At 38.8% G+C, this 23,615-nt stretch overlaps 3 protein-coding genes across 5 annotated transcripts in view; 2 read left to right on the top strand and 1 right to left on the bottom strand.

Annotated features, from left to right (window-relative positions):
• psq (pipsqueak) overlaps positions 1–3,979 on the top strand; it is a 59,242-nt gene extending 55,263 nt beyond the window's left edge. Inside the window, exon 10 of the mRNA XM_032436088.2 lies at positions 933–3,979. Within this exon, the coding sequence (XP_032291979.1) occupies positions 933–1,310 (378 nt within the window). The 3' untranslated portion in view covers positions 1,311–3,979. The remainder of the gene's footprint in view (positions 1–932) is intronic.
• Positions 3,980–4,988: 1,009 nt separating this feature from the next.
• On the top strand, positions 4,989–18,979 carry LOC6626608 (mannosylglucosyl-3-phosphoglycerate phosphatase). 3 transcript variants are annotated; one of them, XM_015174563.3, is made up of 10 exons: positions 4,989–5,178; positions 7,554–7,677; positions 13,508–13,796; positions 15,316–15,856; positions 15,933–16,019; positions 16,524–17,087; positions 17,423–17,937; positions 18,004–18,243; positions 18,305–18,400; positions 18,480–18,979. In XM_015174563.3, the coding sequence occupies exons 3-10, from the start codon at positions 13,518–13,520 to the stop codon at positions 18,552–18,554; spliced, it is 2,397 nt and encodes a 798-aa protein (XP_015030049.1). In that variant the 5' UTR covers positions 4,989–5,178; positions 7,554–7,677; positions 13,508–13,517; the 3' UTR covers positions 18,555–18,979. The 3 variants fall into 3 exon arrangements, with proteins under 3 accessions (XP_015030049.1, XP_015030048.1, XP_002050560.2); XM_015174562.3 differs by lacking the exon at positions 13,508–13,796; XM_002050524.4 differs by lacking the exons at positions 4,989–5,178; positions 7,554–7,677 and adding an exon at positions 13,225–13,440.
• Positions 18,980–19,261: 282 nt separating this feature from the next.
• On the bottom strand, positions 19,262–23,471 carry Git (ARF GTPase-activating protein GIT1). Its single transcript, XM_002050525.4, has 9 exons — positions 23,321–23,471; positions 22,984–23,170; positions 22,192–22,901; positions 21,979–22,135; positions 21,831–21,916; positions 21,485–21,769; positions 20,972–21,162; positions 20,508–20,904; positions 19,262–20,441 (listed from the first exon to the last, which is right to left on the bottom strand). Exons 2-9 carry the CDS (start codon positions 23,153–23,155, stop codon positions 20,238–20,240), a joined length of 2,202 nt encoding a protein of 733 aa, XP_002050561.2. The 5' UTR covers positions 23,156–23,170; positions 23,321–23,471; the 3' UTR covers positions 19,262–20,237.
• Between the last annotated feature and the right edge of the window lie 144 nt (positions 23,472–23,615).

Here is a 23,615-nt window from a genome sequence, read left to right as displayed (position 1 = left end):
CAAACACACACACATACATATACAAAAACATATTGGTGATATGTGATAGATGATATGCCTAACAAAAAGGAATGCCTAATCTATGGTCATAACGTCCTTCAGAAATTTATTAACTCTTCAGAGAAGATTCGAACGATGTCGGCTTGGTCTAAATATCTTAATAAACGAAGTAGATTTTCATAGAAGAACCTAGTTTTCGAGCTATTTATGCATGTATTTGAGGATTATTGTCACACTAGTATATGCAAACACCATCTTTTCGGAGATGAGAATACTCCCTCTACTAAAGTATAACTAGATCGCATTATACGATATACAATATGAACAATTTCTTTTGCACAATCATAACTCGTTAGTGGAAAGTCTTGGCATTCGCTATCACAACTGCTGCTCACAGTTGCTCGATTACATAAAGATTGTAAGGCTAGCTTATAATCTTAATCGAACGATATAATACGAACGATAAATATACTCGTTGAAAGGTTACTCGCTGTTAAAATTGTCAATCTCTACTCGCTACTTTAGCTAATGCTTACACACATCATATACTCGATTCTATGTCTACTCGTTACTTAATACTCGCTAGCGAACAAGTACTCGCTACTTAAATCAGTCGAAATAGAAATAATTTTCACATTGTAATTGAGTTTGGATAGCCGACTGATATTGAAGTCAATTCAATTTGAAACGAAGATACTTTTATGATGAGTATCCTATAAAAACAATCATTAGGATTTGAAATCCTTGAACATACAGTTTCACCTTTCCATTCTTTGTGTGTGTTCGTTAACCTCCGCATCTAATGCAACATTTTGTGAACATTCTCTCATGCCACATACATATACTCATACACTAACACACACATACACTCACACACACACACACACAACTGCCAGCTTTGACTAACCGATAACAAATTTATTTATGCAAAGTTGCATATGTTGCAGCAACAGTTCCCGTACAGTCCGTCGCCGCATCCGCCGACGCCGCAGCACCACGGCACGCCGCAGCACCATGGCGCGCCGCAGCATCATAGCACGCCGATGCATCACAGTACACCGCAGCATCACAGTTCGCAGCAGGGTCCGCCGACGCCGCAGGGCATGCAACAGCACGTGGTGCACATGCAGCAGCAGCAGCAGTCGCCGCATCAGGCACACCATCAGCAGCAGCAGCAGCATATGCAACAGGATGTGGTCACATCGAGCAGCCAGGTGGTGCATAGCCAGCAACAGCAGCAACAGCAGCAGCAGCAGCAGCAGCAGCTTCAGCAGATCTATCAGCATCACGGCACGCCCGAGCGTAGTTGAGAATCACTGCACGCTGCGGCAATGCTAGGCGGCGGCGGCGGCGGCGGTGGCGGCAATGGAGGTGGAGGTGGTGGCGGCAACACAACACCAACAACAGCAACAGCAGCTGGAGCAGCAACACCCTTTGCCAGCATATCGGGCCTGGCCAGCGGATCGTCTACGGCGCCGCCATCGTCGAGCACAGCTGGCACCAGCAAGCGCAAGAAAGCGACTAAGCAAAAGCGTTGAGAAAGCGCCACCGCCGCTGCCGCCGCTGGCTGCGAGAGAGTTGAAGAAGATGTCGACAGCTCTGCCACGCCCACCAATAGCAACACAAACGCCACCGTCGTCGCTGCCGCCGCCGCCGCTGCCGCCGCCATTAAATTTCGCTTCAACTCGAAGCACTGGAAGCGCAAGTTAAAACAGTTTCATTTGTTGTTGTCGAAACCAACTGGAATAGAAGAAGAAGAAGAAGAAGAAGCGCTTGACGCTCAGCCAGAAATGAGAGCGCCAAGCGAAGAGAGCAAAGATAAGCAAACGTAAGAGCGAACAACTAAAGCGAAGAGCGTAACTTTTTGGCAGGAATTAAAAAGCAAAAAACAAAAGCAACAAAAAAAAAAAACCCAATCAAAATTTAAAGAGAACATTTATTCAAAATATATGAGAAAGCATTGCATTACACAATTTAGAATGTGTATCAAATGTAAATATTAATTTAATAATGTTAATTGTATATGAAATATGCTTTACACTAAACTACACTACACGACACGGCACACTTTTCGACTCGACTCCAAAATTCAAGAGCAGTTTGTTAGTTATATAATATGGGACAACTTGAATGTGTGTTAGAATTTTCATACATTTATAATTATAATTTCTTTGAACGAAACATTACATAAATTTAAGCGAAATGTGAGCAAAATTGCGGTACATTCTCTTTTGTAGCAGAATTCTGATATGATTTAACTTTTTTCTTTTGATTTACTGTTTTTTCTTCAACTTCTTCTAATTAGTTTAGTGTGAGACTGAAAGTGCGCCCCAAATTGTAAAAGCAACAGCTGCAGCAACAACAATTGTATAGGCAACACACACACACACACACACACACACACACACACACACACATACATATATATACAAATATGAAAAATGCTTTATAATTTTGTCTAGAAAAGAAAGAAAAGTAAAAAATACCTTAAAAAAATATAGAATTAAACCAAAATCATCAAGGTCTTAGAAATTAAACTCATTAGCTTGTAAAGAACTTTAAGCAGAACACACAAAAAAAAAAAACAAAGGTTAATTGAATTTTTAAAAAGCAAAAAGCGTGAAGCAAACAAAAAAAATAAAAATAAAAATAAATATTAATATAAATACTTAGCTATGTTTTAAGCAGAGAAAGTAAATGTAGCAAATGCATAACTGTGTAATTGAAGTTAAATGAAGATAAGCACATGAAATGGAATATGTATTTTTGATAAAAGATGGAAACAAACAAAACTAAAAATTGTAAAAAATATCAAAACTTTCTTAAGATGCGCCAGCAAAAACAATATGTCAAAAGCAAAGCAGAACGAAAGAAAACAACCTTAAAGAAATACACAAACACACACACATACACTCACACACATATTTAGAAAGTAATGTAAAATTTTTGCTAGTGTAGTGTCTCGACATAAGGAATAAAGCCCCAAACACCTCGACTTGATCCCAAAATATAGAAAAACGTGAAATAGTTTTATTTTGTTCTCGCCGCGCAACGCTAGGTGGCGCCACATGCATATATATGCATCAATAAATATATATATGTATGTATGTTATATATAAATATCTCAGTAAGTGGTTAGAAAAACTATCAAAAAATCAAAAAAAAAAGAAGCAAATCAAACGAAGGAACATTTATAAAAATTGTAAAAACAACTTTATTTTTATTTGAAATTGACAAAGAAATATTAAAAAAAAACTCTGTATAGCTTCCATTAGTTTATAGAACGTGTGCTGTATACAAACACAACACACACACACACACACACACACACACACACACACACACACACACACTCAAACACTCTCTCACACACACATACATATTTTTGAAGCAACTTCAAGTTTTGGTTTCAAGGAGAAGAAAATCAACGAGAGGGAAAAACAGGAAACTTTTTTTTGAAAAACTTTGTACATACATAAACATTTAGTTGTTAGAGAGAGAGAGAGAGAGAGAGCGAGAGAGAGAGAGAGGAAACAATTCGAAATGTTTTTGCACTTATTGCGCCTAATTTATTTAATGCATTATTTAAAACATATTTAGTGTGTGTTTACAAATCGTAGAACTGAAATGCAATATGCTTTACCTTAACTCAATCTAATTTAATTCCTATTATTTTTAGTTGCTACGTTTTTTTCACATTATTTTATTTAACGTTTGTACGATTTACAAACTAGGCCAACACTGTATATCATTGTAAAATAATTAACAATTCGTTGGACACGTGAACAGCATATGAAATAAAATCTGTAAGAGTTATAAATAAATTAAAAAAGGAGAAAAACAAACAACAACACATAAATCCATTAAATCTACATATATATAAATATATCATAATAACATTGTTAAAATTGTCGCAAGAACAATTAAAAAATAAACAAAAAAAAAACAAAAAAACAAAAGCGAAAAGCGAAAAGAGAAACGTAAATGAAAAGAAGAAAAACTGAGAATTGAAGGCAGATCCAGAGTATATATAAATAAATATGAAATCAATATGAAATCTAAAGAAAACATTTAAACAAATTATATACATATATAAACACAGATAAGCTTATTAAAGAACTAAGTGTAATCATTAGCCACACAATATTATAGCACATTTCGGATTATCAAGTATATATATATATATATATATATATATGTGCGGAAAATATCGATTATAAACCTAAATGTTAGCCGAGACGCGGAACTAAATAATAATTCTATTAATAATAATACTACAAATAATAATTATGCAAAATGTCCTCAGACATGCAAATACATGTAGTTTGATTTATGTATATGGCAATTGGAAGGCAGTTTAAACAACAAACATTTAATGTAATATTGGTATAACGTAATTTTTAAAGTGAGGTACTATAAATAAAAATTATTAAATAATATAAATCATAATCGATTCGTTTTTCTCGAATTTTCGTTATCTAAGTCAAATTAGTTACTTAATAATCGCAAACTGTTAATTTATTTTAAATTTTAAAACTTAACGTTTTTGTTCTCTAAATACTTAGCTCTTAACAATTGCCCTAAAACTGTACGAACGCAAAACAACGAAACTTAACGTTAACAGTCTTGCACCTCATTTAACAGAGCTACTCCACCGTTAACATCTTAGCTTAGCAACAGTTGAGTTATTTCGTGCTTGTCAGAGATGCGTATATTTAAGAATATTAGAAACAAATAATTTTCAAAAAAAGTAATACAAATGATTTTAAAAAAATATCACTTACAATTTAAATGTTATGTACTTGTAAATTTGTACTATGTTAATTGAATTTGTTGCTGTTACATTGCCATTCGTGTTGTGCCTTTTGGCTGCGACTCTCGCGCTGTTTTAAGTCTCTCTCGCTCTCGCCTGCCCGCTGTACGTTTGTGTTCTTAACATTTTTGAAATAACTCGAACGTTAACATTGTCATTTAAAATTGCATATTTCAGTTGGAGTTCTGCTTTCCACAGAGACGGTTCGGTTCGGTGAATTTTCGCAAATATCGTCGTGTTTTGTGTATGTGTGTGTGTGTTAAACTTTTTATACGCAGAATATTACAAAAAACACAGAGCGCAGCATTTTTGGTGTACAAGAAAAAGTGGTGCGCGAAACAGGATTTCGTTTTCGTCTTTGTTCCGTAAGTGCTTCTTCTTCCACATCTTCTGCAGCACAAAGTGTGCAAATACGAATGTTTCGCCAAAGGGCAGAATTCAATGTGATTTTTGCAAAAATCATAACTGTAAACAAAAGCGCGCAAAATGTATGAGTGTGTGTGTGTGTGTGTGTGTGAGTGTGTTTGCTTGGGTCTAAGGGCCAATAGAGGGGGGCAGCCTTATCAGTGCGCAGTTTATGAATTAATTAATAAATTGTACAATAATCTTATTACAAAATAAAGTGAATGCAAGTGAAAGTAATTGAATTGATGCGCAACAATTTGCGCAATTTGTGCTAGAATTTTGCAATTTATTTCTGAATGAAAACTGACAGCGGATGTGCCAATTTATATACGCAAATATTAACACAGATATTATGTTTTATTTTTTTGCGAATATGATGTGTGTACTAACAATTGCGTATATACTTGAGCCTGCCCGAAAGCCTCTGTGTATTAGGTCATGCGGGGCTTGGGCGGCAGCAAAAGCACACGGCGTTAGCTAAGAAAAGCAACGGCCCGCGACGTCCACCCACAAATTTAACTGCATAAACAGTTTATTTATATATTGAACAAACCAGCTGCAAGTTCAGGTTCGCCCGCACTTACAGAACTTGTAACCCTAATCGCATTACAGACGCATGTTACACACAGACTACACATACGCATAAAGCAAGGGGGCAAAAGAGAGCTCATCGGTTTACCGATCAACACGTTTTTGAATATTAACTTATTAAAGACAACAACATTTAACACAACAATAACCGCCAAAGGCCAACAACAAGAACGAGAATAGCAATAGCAACAGCAACAGCAACAAGAGAGCGCAGCACACAACGTGCTTGAAAGAGAGCGAGAGTGAGAGCACTGAGTGTGGTGTTCTCTGTTTGCAGCTTGCGTGGGCGCGAGAGCTGCTGAGCAAGCTTTTTTTGGACAGCTGATTATGGGCAGCATAAGAAAGTGCTAGCATGTTTGTGTGTGCATGTGTTTGTGTGTTTGTGTGCTAGTGTTCTGCTATCCTGCTGTCTACCTAAATAACAGCAGCAACAACAATAACAGCGACATCTTTACTGCTTTGTGGGGCAAAGGCAACGAGTGCCGCGTGTTGTGCGTGTCTGAGGGTTAATTAAACTCTCAACCGTTTCGATGTTGGCCCCCAAAACAATTCACTAGACCACAAGGTCTAGGTATTTAACAGCGCCCACATTGACACACATATTTCAGCTTATTTTTGAGTGCTGTCAAGTTGCCAAAAAAGTGAACCTACAAAAAATTGTTTTCAAAAATAAAGAACTTTAAATGCTCAAGTGGGTTGACTATGTCAATACGCACAACTTCGTTCCATACTATTGTCAAACAGTTAGCTGATAAATAAATAAAAGTACACTTGTTTAAATCAGAGAAAAAATTAATGTTAGGATTGACTGTTAAGAACTTGAAATGTTAAAGTAACATTTAAATTCATCAAATGTCTATGTTAACTGTTGCTGTTAAACGAAATTATCAATGTTAACTGTTGCTGTAAAAGGAAGATCTGCTAAGCTATGGCAGCTTTGCATGATTTAACGTGGATAACAAACAAAAATAACGAATTACAGCTAAAATTAAGCGTATATTAATGTTAACTGTTGCTGTTAAACGAAAAATAGATCTTAACTGTTGCTGTTAACCAAGACAGATTTACTTCATTGAAAATATCAATCAATATATATGCTAATACGGAACATTTAGAAAATCATATTTTCAATACAAGATGTGGCCTAAAAGTCTCTCGGCTCGAACATACCCTACGCACCTTGTTTGTCTAGGGTATTAACGCATAAAAATATTTTATGAAGATCTCGCTCTTTGATTGTAGCGTTTTTTTCGAAGCACTTCGAACAGCAATTAAAAATTTGACAAGGGTTTTTTATTGGATTATTCAGACAGCCGTAATTAAATACATTGTATGTAAATATACGAAATTTTCGACACATTTGAAACTGAAACATGGCTTAAAAGCAAATTCAATTCATGATTACGTTTTTGTTGTAATCAAATGGAAACTTAAGCCATGACGAAGCGCAGCCTTAAATCAAGCAGCTCTCCAGCTCTCAACTTCCGGTGTGTCTGTGTCTGACTGTGTGTTTGTGCTGTGTGCGTGTGTGTGTGTGTGTGTGTGTTTGCCTGGCCCCTGTTGCTGCATATCCTGAGTGCATTTCCTGTCCAGAAACTAAATTACAAACTGCGCAATTGCTGCCATTTTGTGTTGCCTGCTTCAAAGTTAATTAAAGTTTGTGGCTCGGCCAAGCAGAATTGCAAATCCTTTGGCAAATTGCGCCCGATATAAAACTTATGAATTTGCATTTATCTACTTGCAGCCAAGTTGTGGCAATCAGCTACACAAACAGAACTCTGTGTGGAACCAGCCTACGACAAGGTCGCGCTGCATAGCATATCACCGGCAACAACAACAACTTTTCTGCCACAAATCGTTGCACGCACGTAAGTTGTCTGTTTACATATTTTCCGTTCCGCTAACTAATTATATATATATATTTAGTATTTGTATTTATAAATGTGTCTGTCTGTAGCTGAGGTAATGGCAAAAGCTGGTAAAGTACGCATCTGCCTCTGATTGCCATGCAATCAGCTCTGTTTAATAATGCATATCCTGTCTGCATATAAAAAGGCGATACTTCTGCGTGTGTATCAGACAGAAATGCTTTAGCTTGTATTTTATGTACATTTCAAGTGCCGATTTAGAAGGAAATACATTTAAATTGCCTGGGTATTGAACTGCAAGCGACGTTGCTCTAATGTATGCCCCGTTCAGAAATATAGAACTTTCTTATTGCTAAATTAGAAAACTTAGAAATTTTCTTAAAGATAGATTTTGAATCGATTTTAACCTGAGAGAGAGATGCAAATATATAACTTTGATGCACATCTGATAACATTTTTATAGTAAGAATTTAACTTCTTATACTCTGTTCACGAGCTGAAAGAGAGCATATTGGCTTTGTGACAAGTCCATGTCCACAATTTTAAGGCATCTGCTGTAGTTAACACAGTTTAAGAGTCATTAGCTGAACAGTTTGAAAGTCACTTTGCTTGAAATAACGTCAGCATGCTAGAGATCTGTTGTTAATTGTAAGAAGAGTATTGCGCAGTCGATAATTGCTGATAAAAAATAGATTATATATAGCTTATATACATTTAACACGCATGGTCTATTGATCAGATTAAATATGAACATTAGCTAAATGCATATTTTAGTTAAAATAAATTTAGCTAAGCTAACTTAAGCAATATTATAACTAATGTTAAACAAACTTTACTCGTATTACGTTTTCTAAAATCGGAAAATATAGCTTTAAATTTAGGCTAAGCATTGAAATTAGTTGAAATTAAAAAAAAAAAACACACACTTAAGCCTATTTTATTGCTAATTTTCGTTTGCAAATTGAATGTTTGATCTAATAGCTGCCACATTTGGGCATTTGATAAAGGTAAATGCGCACGTGTCCGTCAAAAGGTAGAGACAACTGAATTACTTTAAGCTACTTAAGTATGCTTGAGCAGAGCTCACAACAGATCAACATGAGAGACAAAAAGGGTCAAGAACATTTTTGAATTAAATTTTGTAAATAATTCAACACTGATTTGTTTTGTGCCTTTAACACAAGTTTACATTTACATTGTTATATTCATTATTATTTTGATTTCTGGCTTACGCTTTATTTTGCCTACAAGGGTTTATGCTCTGATAACGAAAAATACACTGCCCGGTTGCGTATACTTAATATGCTAATCAAATTTTCGTAGCAATATTCTTTGTGTGTGAGCAAGGGTCCCTAACTGCTCTTAACTTTTGCTACATGTCTTCAAATTGTTCCATATATGTATGTATGTTTCTTCGAAATTGTTTCTTCTTCATCCACGCACAGTGGAGCGAGTGTTTGAGTAGACAGAACTAAAATTTTAATTGAAACTATATAGAATGGAAAAAGAAGCTTCTATATTTTATTAAATATATTATATTAAATATTGAATAATATATTAGTATTGGTATATATATTAATATGTAGAGATATATTCCCTATATATAACAAATCCACTTGAAAGCGTGGAAAAGTCGCGAATTCAGATCGGTCCCAAACTTATTTTCAAAGATGTTTGTTTACACTTTTCTGATTCAAATTCATTTCCAACGATCTTTATGAAAATGCATGTGAGATGTGATTCACACTTATTGCAGAATCCAAGCTTCCCGTGGAAAGATTCGGGCTAAAGTTTTTTGATTAAACTCTTAAGTTTCGTCAGATTGGGGGAATGTCGTAAATATGCTGAAAAGGAATATATAAAAATCTTCAATGTTCGACGTTTCGTAACAATAATCCATAACCTGAAAAACTGAACAGAAGTGCCTACTCATTAATTGTCCCTTAATAATCAGCTTTGTGACACTGTGCCATGCCACGGAAATATTTCTATTCTTCTTTTTGTGTCAAGCGCCTTTGTTCGTTTCTATCCCTTGGGGCTACGAGCAATTTTCGGCTTCTCGACCTCCATGATGAGCACCATAAAAGGACCCTAACATGTTGGCCTTGTTTACACACACACACACACACACACACACACGCACACATGCGCACACACACACTTATTCTTTTTATGTGAAATGTTGAAGCATTCGTCAATTGACCCTTGACTTTCTACAAAGGTGTCTGCTTGCCGAGAGGCGCTCGCTTGGACTTATTGCTTTCACTTTTTGCCCTGTCTGTGTTTTAGGACTTTGAATGATTGCATGCAATTGTTTGGCCTGTTAACTGCAGCCTTGCCCAGCCCAGCCTATCCTTGGCCCTTGCCCTTTAACTGAACGAGCCAGCCCGGGGCCGAACGGAAGCGGCTGCCACTGCCAAATGTGCAACTCTTGTGTGGCACATGCAGCAGACGTTGTGGGTACGTGCCCTAAGTTGATTATGTTGCGCCTGTCTGACATTTGGTTATTAAATTATTAAATGTTGTTTTGTGTTTGGCAATTTTAATTCAATTAAAATTGCCGCAGCTAACAAATTGTTGGCTGCTTTTTAAAATAATTACTATGGAATGCCTTTCTATGCGCTGTACCAATTGAAAATGGAAAAAAAGGGGTATACTGTATTTGTGCAAATGTATGTAACAGGCAGAAGTAAGCAGCTCCGACCATAAAAACTGTGTCTATATTCTTGTTCAGCATCAACAGACGTGTCGATTTTAAAACTTAAAATAGCTAGAGAATCTTAAACGTAACGTCCCCTAGCGCCTTGCCCGGTATAAGTTTTATTCCGATCATCGATAACTTGCACCGTTTCCAAGCAATCGATAAATATATTTATCGAAATTCTGTTTTATGAGCAAATCTCTTTGGTTTTAATGTCTAGAGTCATCAAACTTGGCATTCAGCTTCTCGAAAAGTATATGTAGATCGATTATCTTTCATTTTATATCTAACCCCCTTCCCTTCCAGCTGCATTTGGCAGGTTTAGGGTAACTTCTAGTCGCGCATGCCGTCTAGAGCATTTCTATTTGTTTTTGATGGAATTTTCAGCGCACATTTTAATATTTTCATGCTGCGCATTAATATAATATATATAATGCAAATGGAGCGAAAGCCGACTCCATGAAGTATATCAAATGTGTATTCTGTATATTTTGTATGTATCTAAGGGCCAAACAAGCTGTGAAAAAATATATTTAAAATTGAACAGCATCGATTTACACGTCGATTGAGCTAAAGTTTCACATATCTCTCAGTCCAGCTGCTTGTCTGCCTCTATAAACGCGTCAGACACAGAGAAATTTGAGCCATGAACACAAAATTTTGGCATGTGCGCAGATTTGCATATCATATTTTAATTTTGTGCTTTAATGAGAGTTTTCTTCTACATTTTCCAGCAATTGTGGAGGCGAGTTTTCGTGAGTGAATTTTCTATTGATTTAATTTTCACATTTAAGCACAAGTAATTGTCCAATTTGTAGCGACAAACCAATCGAAAAACACTTGCGCAAATTGCGTATACGCCGCGTGAACAGCTGTGCAAAGCATTTAATTAATTGTGTTTAATTGGATTTAATCACCAGACACTAGTTGAAGTAGTTCGTTAAGTCGTCTATTTCAACCAAACTAGTACAGATATCAGGCACATTTATCAGTTGCTCGTGTGGAATGCATTTCCCTCTTTTCACAACTCATTTCCCTGTTAGTAATTTTGTGGCTCAGCTGCCATGACCACGAGGGCACACATTATTATGGCTTATATATGGCTGCCATATAAATACATATATATATATATATATATACAGCACATATTTGTCATCGGTATTTGGTATGCATTAAATGTGTGTGTGTGTGTGTGTGTGTGTGTGTGTGGGAGTATGTGGCACGCATTCTTAAGCAGTGAAAGGCAAATCCGTGTCGCAATCCGCTTGCGACCTTCTGTTGAGGCAAACGTTGCGTATACGCAATTTGTGCATGTAAATTCATGCGTTCGCTTTGCTTTTCATTATCAATGCCAATGCTGAATGCTGACTCTTATTGCTGTGTGCGGCTCTTTCTATCTGTATGTGTGTGTGTGTGTGTGTGTGTGTGTGTGTAACTGCAAAAACTGTCACGCATAGCCTCAATGTGCTCGTCTTTGTAGTCGTATCTGTAAGATACTTAGCGGTTTGGCAGCTGTTTGAGCACTTGCAGCCATTAAATCGCCTAATGGGGCGAATGCGTTGTACGACAATGGCTATATATAACTGAACAGCATTGTAAAGCTGTTGCAATGAATGCATGTCAGGCTGTTCAGCTTGAGATTCTTATAGCCAATTCGATGCGCCTGCACGATTTTCACATGAATGTTGACCAAAAATAATGTTTCCAGATTGACCGAGAGGTCAAACCATGCACAAAAAGCCAAACATCGGGAAAATCGAATGAGATTTGACCGAATTATGGGTTTGCAAAATTTTGACCTATATCTATATAGGATATTTGAGGGTACCATTTTCACTGGAATTTTGACAAAAAATTATGTTGCCAGATTTTGGTGCCGAATTGATCTAGAGGTCAACTCATGAGCAAAAATCCAAACCTTATTAAAATCGGTTCAGATTTGACCGAGTGCTGGAGGTGAGAAATTTTGACCGAGTTCTGGGAGTGAGAATTTCAGCTTGTTAGCTCTTAGGTGTGATTGATCGCCAATCAGTCAGACAGTCAGGGTAAATACTAAATATATAGAGATAATACATTGAATAAGCATATATCTTGATTTGATTTTCAAAAAAGTTGTTGAATAAATCCGGCTCATATTAAGTTAAGATTGTGGCATAAATTAACAGCCACATTTAACATGTAGTTAAAGCACAAGGCACAGCAATTTGTTTTCCAGCACATTTATTAACTGGAAGTCGCTTTTATATGTATTTCGTAGAGCATTTACTATTCGTTGCAGTTCACTTATTATTTTTGTATACTCTTTCTCTTATCGCTTCCATTTATGTGCTTGTCGATTCGATTATTAAATCTGACAACAAAAAATACACGTAATGCAATTTTATTGAGCGAGAGAAATTTACATGCATTTTGTCAGAGTATGGGCTATAAAGTGTGCACTTGTGTGTGTGTGTGTGTGTCTGTGTGTGTGTGTATGTGTGTGTGTGTGTGTGTGTGTGTGTGTGTGTGTGTGTGTGTGTGTGTTTGTATGTGTGCCTTTGTCTTATCTTGTCTCTCACATCTGCAGATTGCGTTGTCATTTTCGTTTTCGTTTTGAGTGCTTCTCTTGCACACGCTTTCTCTCTCTCTCTCTCTCTCTCTCTCTCTGTCTCTGTCTCACGCTAGACTGTTTTGCTTATCTTTGTTTTTATTTCTGATGCATTCATTCAAATATGTAATTGAATTTGAGTGAAATTTAACTTTGTATTCAGCAATATTTTTTTTTTTTTGGCCCACAATTTGCATTTCAGTGTCGACGCTCGAGGCGCGACGCTCGCGTCAGTTTGTGAACGTGAACGAAAAATAAATACAAATTAAATATATATAAAACAGAATACATTTTAAAATTTGTTTATTATACTACATAGTATTCTTTGCGCGCGCGTTTTTATTTTTAGTTGTGCTTTGCAAATTTTGTGTTTTGTTTATTTCAATTTGGTCTTGAACAATTTGTGATTTGATTTGTTGTTGCTGTTGTTGCGCGAAATGCGTCTACGTAGCTGTAAATATGCGACAATTGTGTTGTAAGTTGTTCGTATGCAACTTTGTTCAAAGCCATGCAACAAATTCTTTTCACCCGACTCTGTGCAGCGGCCGCAGGATGAGCTACAACAGAAACAGCAACAATGACAGCGGCGGCGGCGGAGGCGGCGACGTTGGGAGTGGCATGGGCGCAGCTAATGCTGCAACAGCTGCAACAGCTGCTACTGGAGCAACGGCCACAACACCAACAACAACAACAACAACAACAGCAACTGCTGCAGCTGCAACTGCAACAGGCGCATGTGGCGCCAATTCAAGTTCAAGTCGACGCTTGGTTCACTTGACGGGCGGCAATCGTGGAGCAGCCATGGGCAATGTTGTTGGCTGGCTGAAGCAGGTTTCTGTTAACCCAAACACACACACTTATTTGCTTGGCCAACATGAACAGTACCTGTATCTGTACCCGTGCCTGTACCTGTATTATATATATGTATATTTTATGTGTGTGTCTTGTTGCACTTCCACTAGTCCAGACTTTAAGTACTCTCTCCCTCTCGCTGAGCTAAGCACAGCAGCTCTCAGCTCTAATTACTACACTAAAACAATACTCTCACAACTCTCACTAATCACACACACACACACACACACACACACACCGACACGCCCACACTCAAGCACTCTGTGTTGTAACGTTATCCTGCACCAACTAATTTGAAATGCAAGCGCACTCCAACCCCAACTCCCCCCACCCCACCCGTTGTACACGTCCTGGCACTCGTTTCCCTTTCATTTATTTATTTGAAACGCTTTGCTGGAGCATTTTATGGTTCCATGGAATGGATACACATCTCCAGCAGCAAAACACATTCCAATTGCATATTGAAAATGAATAAAAATGCTAGAGAATGTTTAAGAAGAAAAGTAATTTTAATAATTTATGATTTCGTTTAAGTCAATTCATTTTTGGAAAAAATTTATTGCACAAATATTTTATGTATTTATATTAATATTATGTTTTCAGTTGTACATTTTCTACACATTCATTAATAAATAAAATATATATAAAATATAAAAATTAAATTTTAAATTGATTATAATCTTATTATTTAAAATTTTTGTTATTCATATTAATTTATGTATATCTTTAAGTATTTTTAATTTAGCTTTCAAACATTATTAAACGTATTAAATAGTTTATTTTAATTATAGTTTATATTAATTACGTTTAAAAAAAAGTTATTTTTCTTATACCGATTTTTTCCGACAAATTTATTTATTATTAATTATTTTGGCAAGGTTGAAGTTATTCTAGTTTTTCCTTTAACTGATAAGCTTTATTTAACATTTTTTTCTCTACTTTTTTTTTGTGGAATTCTTCCTTGAATATTTTCATTCCAATTCATTTTCAATTTCTTAAGGAATTCTATTCTTTAGAAAGCGTTTTATTTATTTTCTTGTAGCTGATTCGATTTATAAGAAGTTCCCTATAAAATATTAGAAATCTTTTTCAATATAAATACATTTATAAGTATTTTAACTGGGAATTTTTACAAATTTCTTTAAATTCGTCACCCTCATGGATCTCTTTTGGGTTTTTAAGTTTTTGTGAATCCACTTAGTTTTATCTGATGGCTTTTTTAATATTATTTGTTTTTCGTAGGAGCTAACTAATTTTTGTTATTCGGAACTATTTCATCTTGGAGCTTTTTTCATGTTAACCTACTTGACGCGCCACACAATCCTTATAAAAGCCGCCTATGTATGTATTAACTATAATCCCGAACAGTTCAAATTCCCAAACTGAGCTCTCCTTTGTTGTTGTTGTCAGTCGATGTTGTGTGCTCGTCGTCAGTTTTATTTGGTGTTAGATGCGAGATGTATTGTTGCTTATGTACATGACACTCTATAATTTGCAGGCTTCCATTGAGGTGCGAGACGCTGGCACCCGGACGCTGTCCATGCTGCAGAGCACCAATCCGAATTTTCGCTCTCTGGACTTGTCGCTGACGCCAACGGTGTCTGTGGCCGCCTCATCGGGCAGTGTGCCGACGACGACAAGTGCGGAGGGTTCGCTGAGTGGCTCCACAAACTTGGCTGGCATTGTCCAGGATACAGAGGATACCTGCGATACCAAATTGCTGACAAGGACACGTGCGTACGCGTCCGTTAGCCAACCGCAGAGTCCGCGGCATCGCGTGCGTGGCACACCCAACGGCCTGAACGGGCGATCCACATCGATATCATCGCAGCTGGAGAAGACCAAAAAGCTGCTCAAGATGACCGAGGGCGAGGACAAGCCGTTGACTATTTTGCACTACAACGATGTCTACAATATCGAGTCCATGGCCGAAACGGAGCCAATTGGCGGCGCTGCGCGCTTTGCCACAGCCATCAAGAGCTATGCGCATCTAAATCCCCTTGTTCTCTTCAGCGGTGATGCCTTCTCACCCAGCATGTGTAAGTAGTGCTTTAATCTATAATCAACTATCAGCTATTTATAGTTTTATATACTTATATCTTTCATCCCTCACAGTGAGCACCTTTACGCAGGGCGAGCAAATGATACCTGTGCTCAATCAAGTGGGCACACACTGCGCTGTCTTTGGCAATCATGACTTTGGTGAGTCTAAAAAAAGATTCAGATATTGTTAAGTGACACGTATTAATATGCTTTACAGCTGATAAACAGCAGAAATTTAAAGACAATGTTAAAGAAAACAAAAATGTTATTTTAAAACATGTAATGTGTCTGTTAAGGATACTGAAAGTATAGTCCGTTAAAAAGAAGTGTAGTATACATTAAATCAACATTTTGTTGTTAAAAGGTTATTTAACACATGCTATTTTATTGTTAACTTAAAGTTAAAAGCATCTTCCAATGGTTTAATTTCCACGCTATGTAATATCCCAGGAAATGTTAATGTTATTCATAACATTCTGTTGTCAGAGTATGTTAATATACTATGTAGAAAATAATGGAATATTATGTAGAAACTAATGGAAGAATATCGGGCTTTATTATTTAATTTCCATAAAGAAGTTTACATATTTTAATAAATGTTAATGCTTCTGAATTATAAAAATGTTTGATAGTGTATAATTAATAATTTCCAATTCGCATTAGATCACGGCCTGGATGTGTTGGTCAAGTTGATTAAACAAACGGATTTCCCCTGGCTAATGTCGAATGTGGTTGACAACGAAACTGGTCGCCCGCTGGGCGGTGGCAAAATCTCCCATTTTATTTTACACAATCAAATCTCGATTGGGCTAATTGGGCTTGTGGAGCGTGAATGGCTCGAGACCCTGCCCACCATCGATCCCACCGAAGTCACCTACATAGACTATGTGGAGGCTGGCAATCGTCTCGCCCGGGAGCTGCGCAACGAGGGCTGCGATCTGATCATTGCTTTGACGCACATGCGCACGCCCAACGACATCAATCTGGCCGAGAAATGCGATGGCATTGACATAATCCTTGGTGGACACGATCATGTGCGCGAGGTGACCGAAATCAATGGCAAAATGATTGTCAAATCGGGCACAGATTTCCAACAATTCTCCGTCATAACCATCGAGCGACAGGCCAACAATCGCGCACTCTTCACCACGGATGTCCAGTGCATGGATGTGACGGCCAAAATACCAGAGGATCCCGTGCTAAAACAGGAACTATCCAAATATGCCAGTAAGTAGATTCTTGCAGTACTGAGTCATAATTAAGAGCAGGCTATAAAACAGGATAAAGTGTAGAGAAGCTCAACAGATGCTGGGAATTTCTTTGGAACCACAGAATTGTTTTGGTATCTGCTTTCAATTAGTCAGGGACATACCTTTAAAAGCAATTAAATAAGGGAAAGTTTTAGATTGGAAAACTAATTGGGATATTAACTAGTTACAGCTAAATTAATCTATTATTTCCCAAGCATTTCTGTTTTACTCAGTTAATCTACTCTGCAGCAATAGAACAGTTGTTTGTAAACTCTTAAATATTTACTAATTTATGTTTTTGCACTTTTACAGAATTCATTGAGAGCAAATTATCGGATGTCATGGGCATATTTGGCGTCGAGCTCGATGGCCGCTTCTCGCGTGTGCGCACCCAGGAAACCAATCTGGGCAATTGGGTGTGTGATGTCGTCTTGGCAGCTGTTGGCGCCGATGTGGTTATACTGAATGGCGGCACCTTTCGCTCGGATCGCATACATCCCGTTGGTCCGTTTACAATGGGTGATCTGGTCAATGTTATACCCATGCGCGATCCATTGATACTGCTCGAGGTGACGGGACGTGTGCTGTGGCAGGCGCTGGAGAACGGCGTGTCCGCCTATCCCAAGCTGGAGGGTCGTTTTCCCCAGGTGGCTGGCATTAGTTTTGCCTTCGACCCGCAGGCTGCGCCCTTCCAACGCATCGATCCCCAGCTGATACAGGTGGGCGATGAGTATCTAAATCTGGAGCAAACCTACAAGCTGTGCGTCAAAAGCTACATATACATGGGCTGCGATGGCTATACCATGTTCAAGGACTCCAAAGTGCTGGTGAGTCTCCGTGCAAATGCCTTTAAAATATATATACCATAAAGCTTGTGATCTTAACTTATCCAGATGGATGACGATGCCTGTCCGGAGCTGGGCATCACGCTGCAGAATCATTTCAAGGCCATCAATTCGCGCAAATGTGGCCAGAACACAAAGCATAGACAGTCGCTGGTCACGCTATCGCGTCGGCATAGCCTGGTGCAATGTCTGGACAGTCTGGATCTGGATGGTCCATCGCCCATACGCAAGCTGTCGGTGGGTCATCACAACAAGTCCCTGGACCTGTCGCATGGCAACTCTCAGAAGGTAAAGGACATTCACCACATAATCGATAGCTGGGCTAATAATTAATCTTAATCCTTGACAGATGCTGCGTCGCGCTTCGCTGGACGATCTGGAGCAGTCCACATGCGATTTGGCGCCACAGCTGGAGCATCGCATTGTTATGATACAAAACGAGGAGGTGAGTCGATCACACAGTAATATATATTTAAATATGTATTTATGTATTTACCTACGTCTTTCTTCTCTCATGTGCCCAGCATCATCGTCAGCTGGTGTTCAAGAAGGAGACGCACATTATGAACTCAACCATAACCGAGGCGGAGGACGAGTAAAGTTCTTTGTATTCATTTGTTTTCGTGCATTTAGTTTTAATTTTCTTTTAGTTTCTTCGTTCTTATTTTGTTATCTTCTTCTTTTGTTACAAACTTGAAAAGAGCTGTAGGGCAATTGCCGATTCGGAAAGACATATATGAGTTAGGATAATGCAGTTAGTTTAGTTATGCATCGATGGGAATCGTCTTGTTTAGATATATACGCTACGATATGTTATTTATTGCTGTTGTTATTATAAAAATTATTAATTTTCGCTTTAAGTTCCATCGATTCAAGACTTCTCTCGGCAAAAACTAAAACCAACGCGAACTTGATATTGATATTAATATTGTATGTACCTAAAGTTGAACATAAGTTTAGACAAATTGATAAATTAAGTTGATGAAAAGATGAATGTTTTTAATATACCTATTATTTATATACATCTATTATTTACAAGACAGCTTTAGGATTATTTAGAAAAGGAAACGAATAACAAAACGGGACTCGCAAACATTCAGAAAACTCTACTCGAGCCAGTTCACGAACAAAGGTTGTAGCAATATTTTAAATATATATTATAACTTTTATGTTCCCGTTCCCGGTCAAAACTTAGCTAGGTGTGCATGGGTCTCGGTTAGATCAGGCTATGATGCGTGAAGAAAGCAAGCAATATTTTAGAGAGCTGTGCATGTGTATAGAGTATTGTATGAGCGTATATATTATATTTTTATGGCAACTTTTGGAGCGCTATAATGCAACTGTTTGTAAACTGTTTGGAAAATAATGCAATCATTAACTATATGGTATATACACGAACGCGATTCTAACAAATAGTGCATGATCTACAAGATTTTTAAACAAGAAAGGGCGATCGTTCCTTTACTAAGCAACAACAAAAGGCAAACGTAGCATTCCTTACAAATTAATACTATAAATAAAACATAGCAAAAGCAGTGGCAGAATATTTTAAACAATTACAAATGCAATTGAATTGCCAACAAATATAAATAATATATGATATATATATATATATGTGTGTGTGTGTGTGTGTGTGTGTGTGTGTGTATGTGTGTGTGTGTGGGTGGGTGTGTGTATGTAAATTGCAGCAACAGACCAAGCAAATTCAATTACATAAAGTTAAACAATAGAACGGACAACAGCTGTTGAAATAGTTTCGTCAAGATATGCATAATAAATGTCCATGCTTTAAATACAAAGTTAACTAAATGTACAATATAGTATATACACATATATATAACTCAATATAAATACATAAATAGTGTATCAACAGCAGCAATAGACACTTAAGTATATTTCGTTTGTTTCCGCATTTACCTACAAGGTCTTTACCAATTTTCTACATTAATTTTTCGCATTTTCCTATTGTTTCTCTCCTTGATTCTAACAATTAAACGAGCTCAACTATTTTACCTTCGGTATTAAAAGAAATAACTATTCCATTCCATATGCGATTAAGCATATTGGAACATATTGCTTTATGTAAAACATTTATTAATACAAATAAAAAATATATTGCTTCATTTGGCAAACAAATTTCGGTTTCGTTAAGGGGAAGCACTTGCGTTAGACTATTGGGGGCCGGTAGTTTCTTTAGGGTTAATACTAGCTTAAATGCCTTGAAACACTTTGGAGAACTTAAGGACTACTAATCAAAATGTGTTGTTTGCATTGTATCCCATTCAATAGAACTGCAGCACCAGAGTCTTGATCGCGCTGGCTATATGAAAGGCGCAATCGCGCACCTCCAGCGTATTCTTCTGTATGGCCTGCTTATCGTCGGCCTCAATGGATTTCTGCAGATTCTCGCATTCGTGCTGGATGAGTATATTCTTGCGTGTCAGCTGCTTGAGAGTCTCGCGTGTCGTTTCGCTAGCATTCGGCGGCTGTGGATAGTCAAATGGGTAAGTTTAGTTTAGTTTCCAAATTGATAGACCCTGTCCCCAACTCACTAAATTGGCATAGAGAGCTATTAGATCTGTGACAGCGCTGCGTATGCGTTCGCCATGCGGTGCTATCGATTGCTTATCGGCCTCTGTAGCCGGATGCATGGCCTGTATGAGCTCCTTTAGGCAGCGTGTTACCAAATCTGAGCGTAATTTGACCTCCTCACCGAAGGTTTTGCCATCGCCAGCCATTTGATACATGCTGGTCGTGTTGCGCACATCGTTGTTGCCCTTGGCCAAATTATTGGCCAAACGGCGCTCATACATGCTGGCAGGTCGTTTGATAGTCGACTGATTCGACGAGCCGTTGGACGAGGTGGTGTCCGCAGCAGCGCCTGCGCCCTCTGGCAGCGACAGCGGCTCGTGCTCCGAGTCGGGGCTGTTGAGACTCAAATCAATGCGACTAACGTATAAAATAAAATCATATAAAACAATAAAAACCAATATAAATAAATGAAAAACTAGCTCACAGTGGCTCATCGTAGACGCTGTTGTTCGAGGCGCTGTTGACTTTGAATTTCAGCTGCGAGTTCTCGCTGGACAACTGCTGCACCACATTCTTCAGCTGATTGATCTCGCTTTTGTATTCGTTGATCTGCTTGCGCAGTGTTTCCATTTCGTTCTGCGAGTTCGCGTTGCGCGGCGGTGTGTGCACAATGGCCTGCATATATAATAAATAAAATAAAATAAACAAAATAAGTAAACAAAATAACCAAACTTAAAACTACAAACAAACTTCAAACAATGGATGGTTCGATGGCAGTTAAACTACATTTTGTACATGAGCAACTAGTTTTATTTAATTAGTTACCTTTGACTAGAAAAGCTTACAACTAGTTTTCGAGCGCGAGTTAGCTAATTGATGAGGTTTATAATAAGTCTGTAGATATATGTGTGTGTGTATGGACTAGGCACTACATTGGGATCTCAGTCTAACCGAAGCTATTGTTCAGCTTGAGAATCTTTTGCCGCATTAAGTTTACCTGCTGCGCCATGGGCGGCACCGGCGCATAGTCATCATCGCTGGCCACCGGATCATAGATGGGCTCATCATCCGATAGATTCGGATCATGCACGCTCTGCTCAAAGGAGCTGCTGTACATGGTTGAATTGTGGCCATAGGGCAATAGCTGCAGCGACTGTGTTGGCAGCGGCGCATCCATCGGACGCAGATTGGCCATATTCTGGCGGCGCAGCGCATCGATGAGCACATCCGTTAGCAGTCCAGCAAATTCGGCGCGATTAAAACGTGCCAGCTTCTGGCGACCCTGTGGCAAGTTGAAACAACAATTAGTTCGTTTGTGGCAGGGTCAGCGACAAGCTGCAAACCTGATTGCGCGTGGCACTCAAAAATGGATTGGCCGGCAAAAATGGCACAGTTGCATGCTCCGCATTAAGCGTGCTGGTGGACCAAACTAAAGATATATAAAGATCATATTATTGACATAATTAGTTGCTAGCGGTTGCCTCTACTCACTGGCTTCGCACTCGCGACGATCGACCTCGTCGTACAAGTCCATGACAAGCTCCTCAAACATCTTGTTGGGCACCAGCTGCAGCTTGCCGCGTGCTATTTTCAATTGTTCGCTTATGTCAGCCCCGTTTGTCTCCGGTATGATCAAATGGCGACCGCTCTGGGGGAGTGCAAGAGCATTAGCTTAGGATTACATTTGTTATCGATAAGTCTTACAGCATGATCGGGCTTCTTGCCGCCCATAAACATAATGAGTCTATCGGTAACATCGTACATGGCATCCAGTAAACGCTCAGCTATGGTGCTATGATTGTTGGCCTTGGCCAGCTCCAACGGCGTCATGCCATTCCCATCCAATGCATTGACATCGGCGCCATAGATGAGCAGCATTTCGATTTGTGATGCCTGTCCGAATTTGGCAGCCATGTGCAGCGGCGTCGAGCACTTCTCCTCGTGATAGTAGTTTGGATCGGCGCCCTGCACCAGAAAACGCAATGAGGTCTCCAGATTGCTGGTGCGCACGCTGGCATGCAGCTGCCTGCTGAGCTCCTGTTCCAGGTTGCTGCCGCCGCCGCTGGAGTCGTCATCGTCCTGCAGGCTGGGCTTTAGCACAAAGTTAAGATTGACATGTTTGGCCTTAATAAAATCCGACTTGGTTGGATGCAGTGCATCCTTGGGCGTGGGCTTGCGCCAGCGTGGCACATGTTTGCCGACCGATGAATTCGTGCTGCCATCCAGCAGATGGTGCTCCCAGACGCTGTTGGCGCCGTGTGCGTTCAGCGAGTTGACAAAATTCAACACCGACGGCTCCCAGTTACCCTGCCGCAGCGACTTGACAATGGAAATGTGACGACCCAGGCTGCGATGCACCGAGCAACAGTCTGCGCAGAGCAGAATGCCCCGATTTATGGATGCCCAGGACGGATCTGGAGACAGCGAGAGAGAGACAGAGAGAGAGAGAGTTCAAAGCTGCGATGGCTTGGCATAGTCTATGCCCCTGGGACTCACCCGTTGCGCCACAGTCGCCGCAGACCTCAGTTTGCAGTCGGGATTTGCTGCGCGACATTTTGCGTCTGCTGCTGCTGTTGGCGGATGTGGGCGTGACGCTGTCTCTGTGCTCTCCTTCTGGCGCTATAAATAACTTCTTATGCGCTTCGATTATGCTGCTGGCGAAACACATTCATGCATTTTTCACCTAGACAAGCGATAAGAGAAAATTAATTCAACGCCAAACTCCAGTGACTCAGCGTAGTGAAAAAACTGTGGCGCGGCCTGTGCGCTGGCTGCTGTTAAACTGAGCGCATTAACAGCGCTAGGCCACAATCGAATCAATTATGCAAATTACTTTTAATTAAACGTAGCCGCCCAGTTGTTGCAGCACTTTTCCTACACAATCGTGGGTCAAAGTTTTTTCACTGCACGGCCAGACAACACAAGTGTACATACACTGTTTATTTATAAACAGCACAGTGTTGCCGAGTTGCAGCAATAAATGTTATATTTTGTTTATGTTGCTATAGCTTAATCAAAATTATGCTCCTAATGCTAACGGCTTACAAGTTTAACAATTGCATAATTTGGCTTTACTGTGCTCATACTTTTTTCTTTTTAATTTATTTTATTTATTTCCAGACCGCAGC

Source organism: Drosophila virilis, chromosome 5, assembly GCF_030788295.1.
Source record: "Drosophila virilis strain 15010-1051.87 chromosome 5, Dvir_AGI_RSII-ME, whole genome shotgun sequence".
Taxonomy (NCBI): Eukaryota; Metazoa; Arthropoda; class Insecta; order Diptera; family Drosophilidae; genus Drosophila; species Drosophila virilis.
This window is presented reverse-complemented; position numbering and strand designations above follow the sequence as displayed.

Coding starts and splice junctions, on each gene's coding strand:
- Git (XM_002050525.4), bottom strand. CDS start 23,155: ATGTGTTTCGCCAGCAGCATAATCGAAGCGCATAAGAAGTTATTTATA. Junction 22,136..22,191: donor GCAAGAAGCCCGATCATGCT/GTAAGACTTATC, acceptor GCACTCCCCCAG/AGCGGTCGCCATTTGATCAT. Junction 20,442..20,507: donor TAGCTCTCTATGCCAATTTA/GTGAGTTGGGGA, acceptor GACTATCCACAG/CCGCCGAATGCTAGCGAAAC.
- LOC6626608 (XM_002050524.4), top strand. CDS start 13,403: ATGCGTCTACGTAGCTGTAAATATGCGACAATTGTGTT. Junction 13,441..13,507: donor AAATATGCGACAATTGTGTT/GTAAGTTGTTCG, acceptor GACTCTGTGCAG/CGGCCGCAGGATGAGCTACA. Junction 17,938..18,003: donor TCAAGGACTCCAAAGTGCTG/GTGAGTCTCCGT, acceptor TAACTTATCCAG/ATGGATGACGATGCCTGTCC.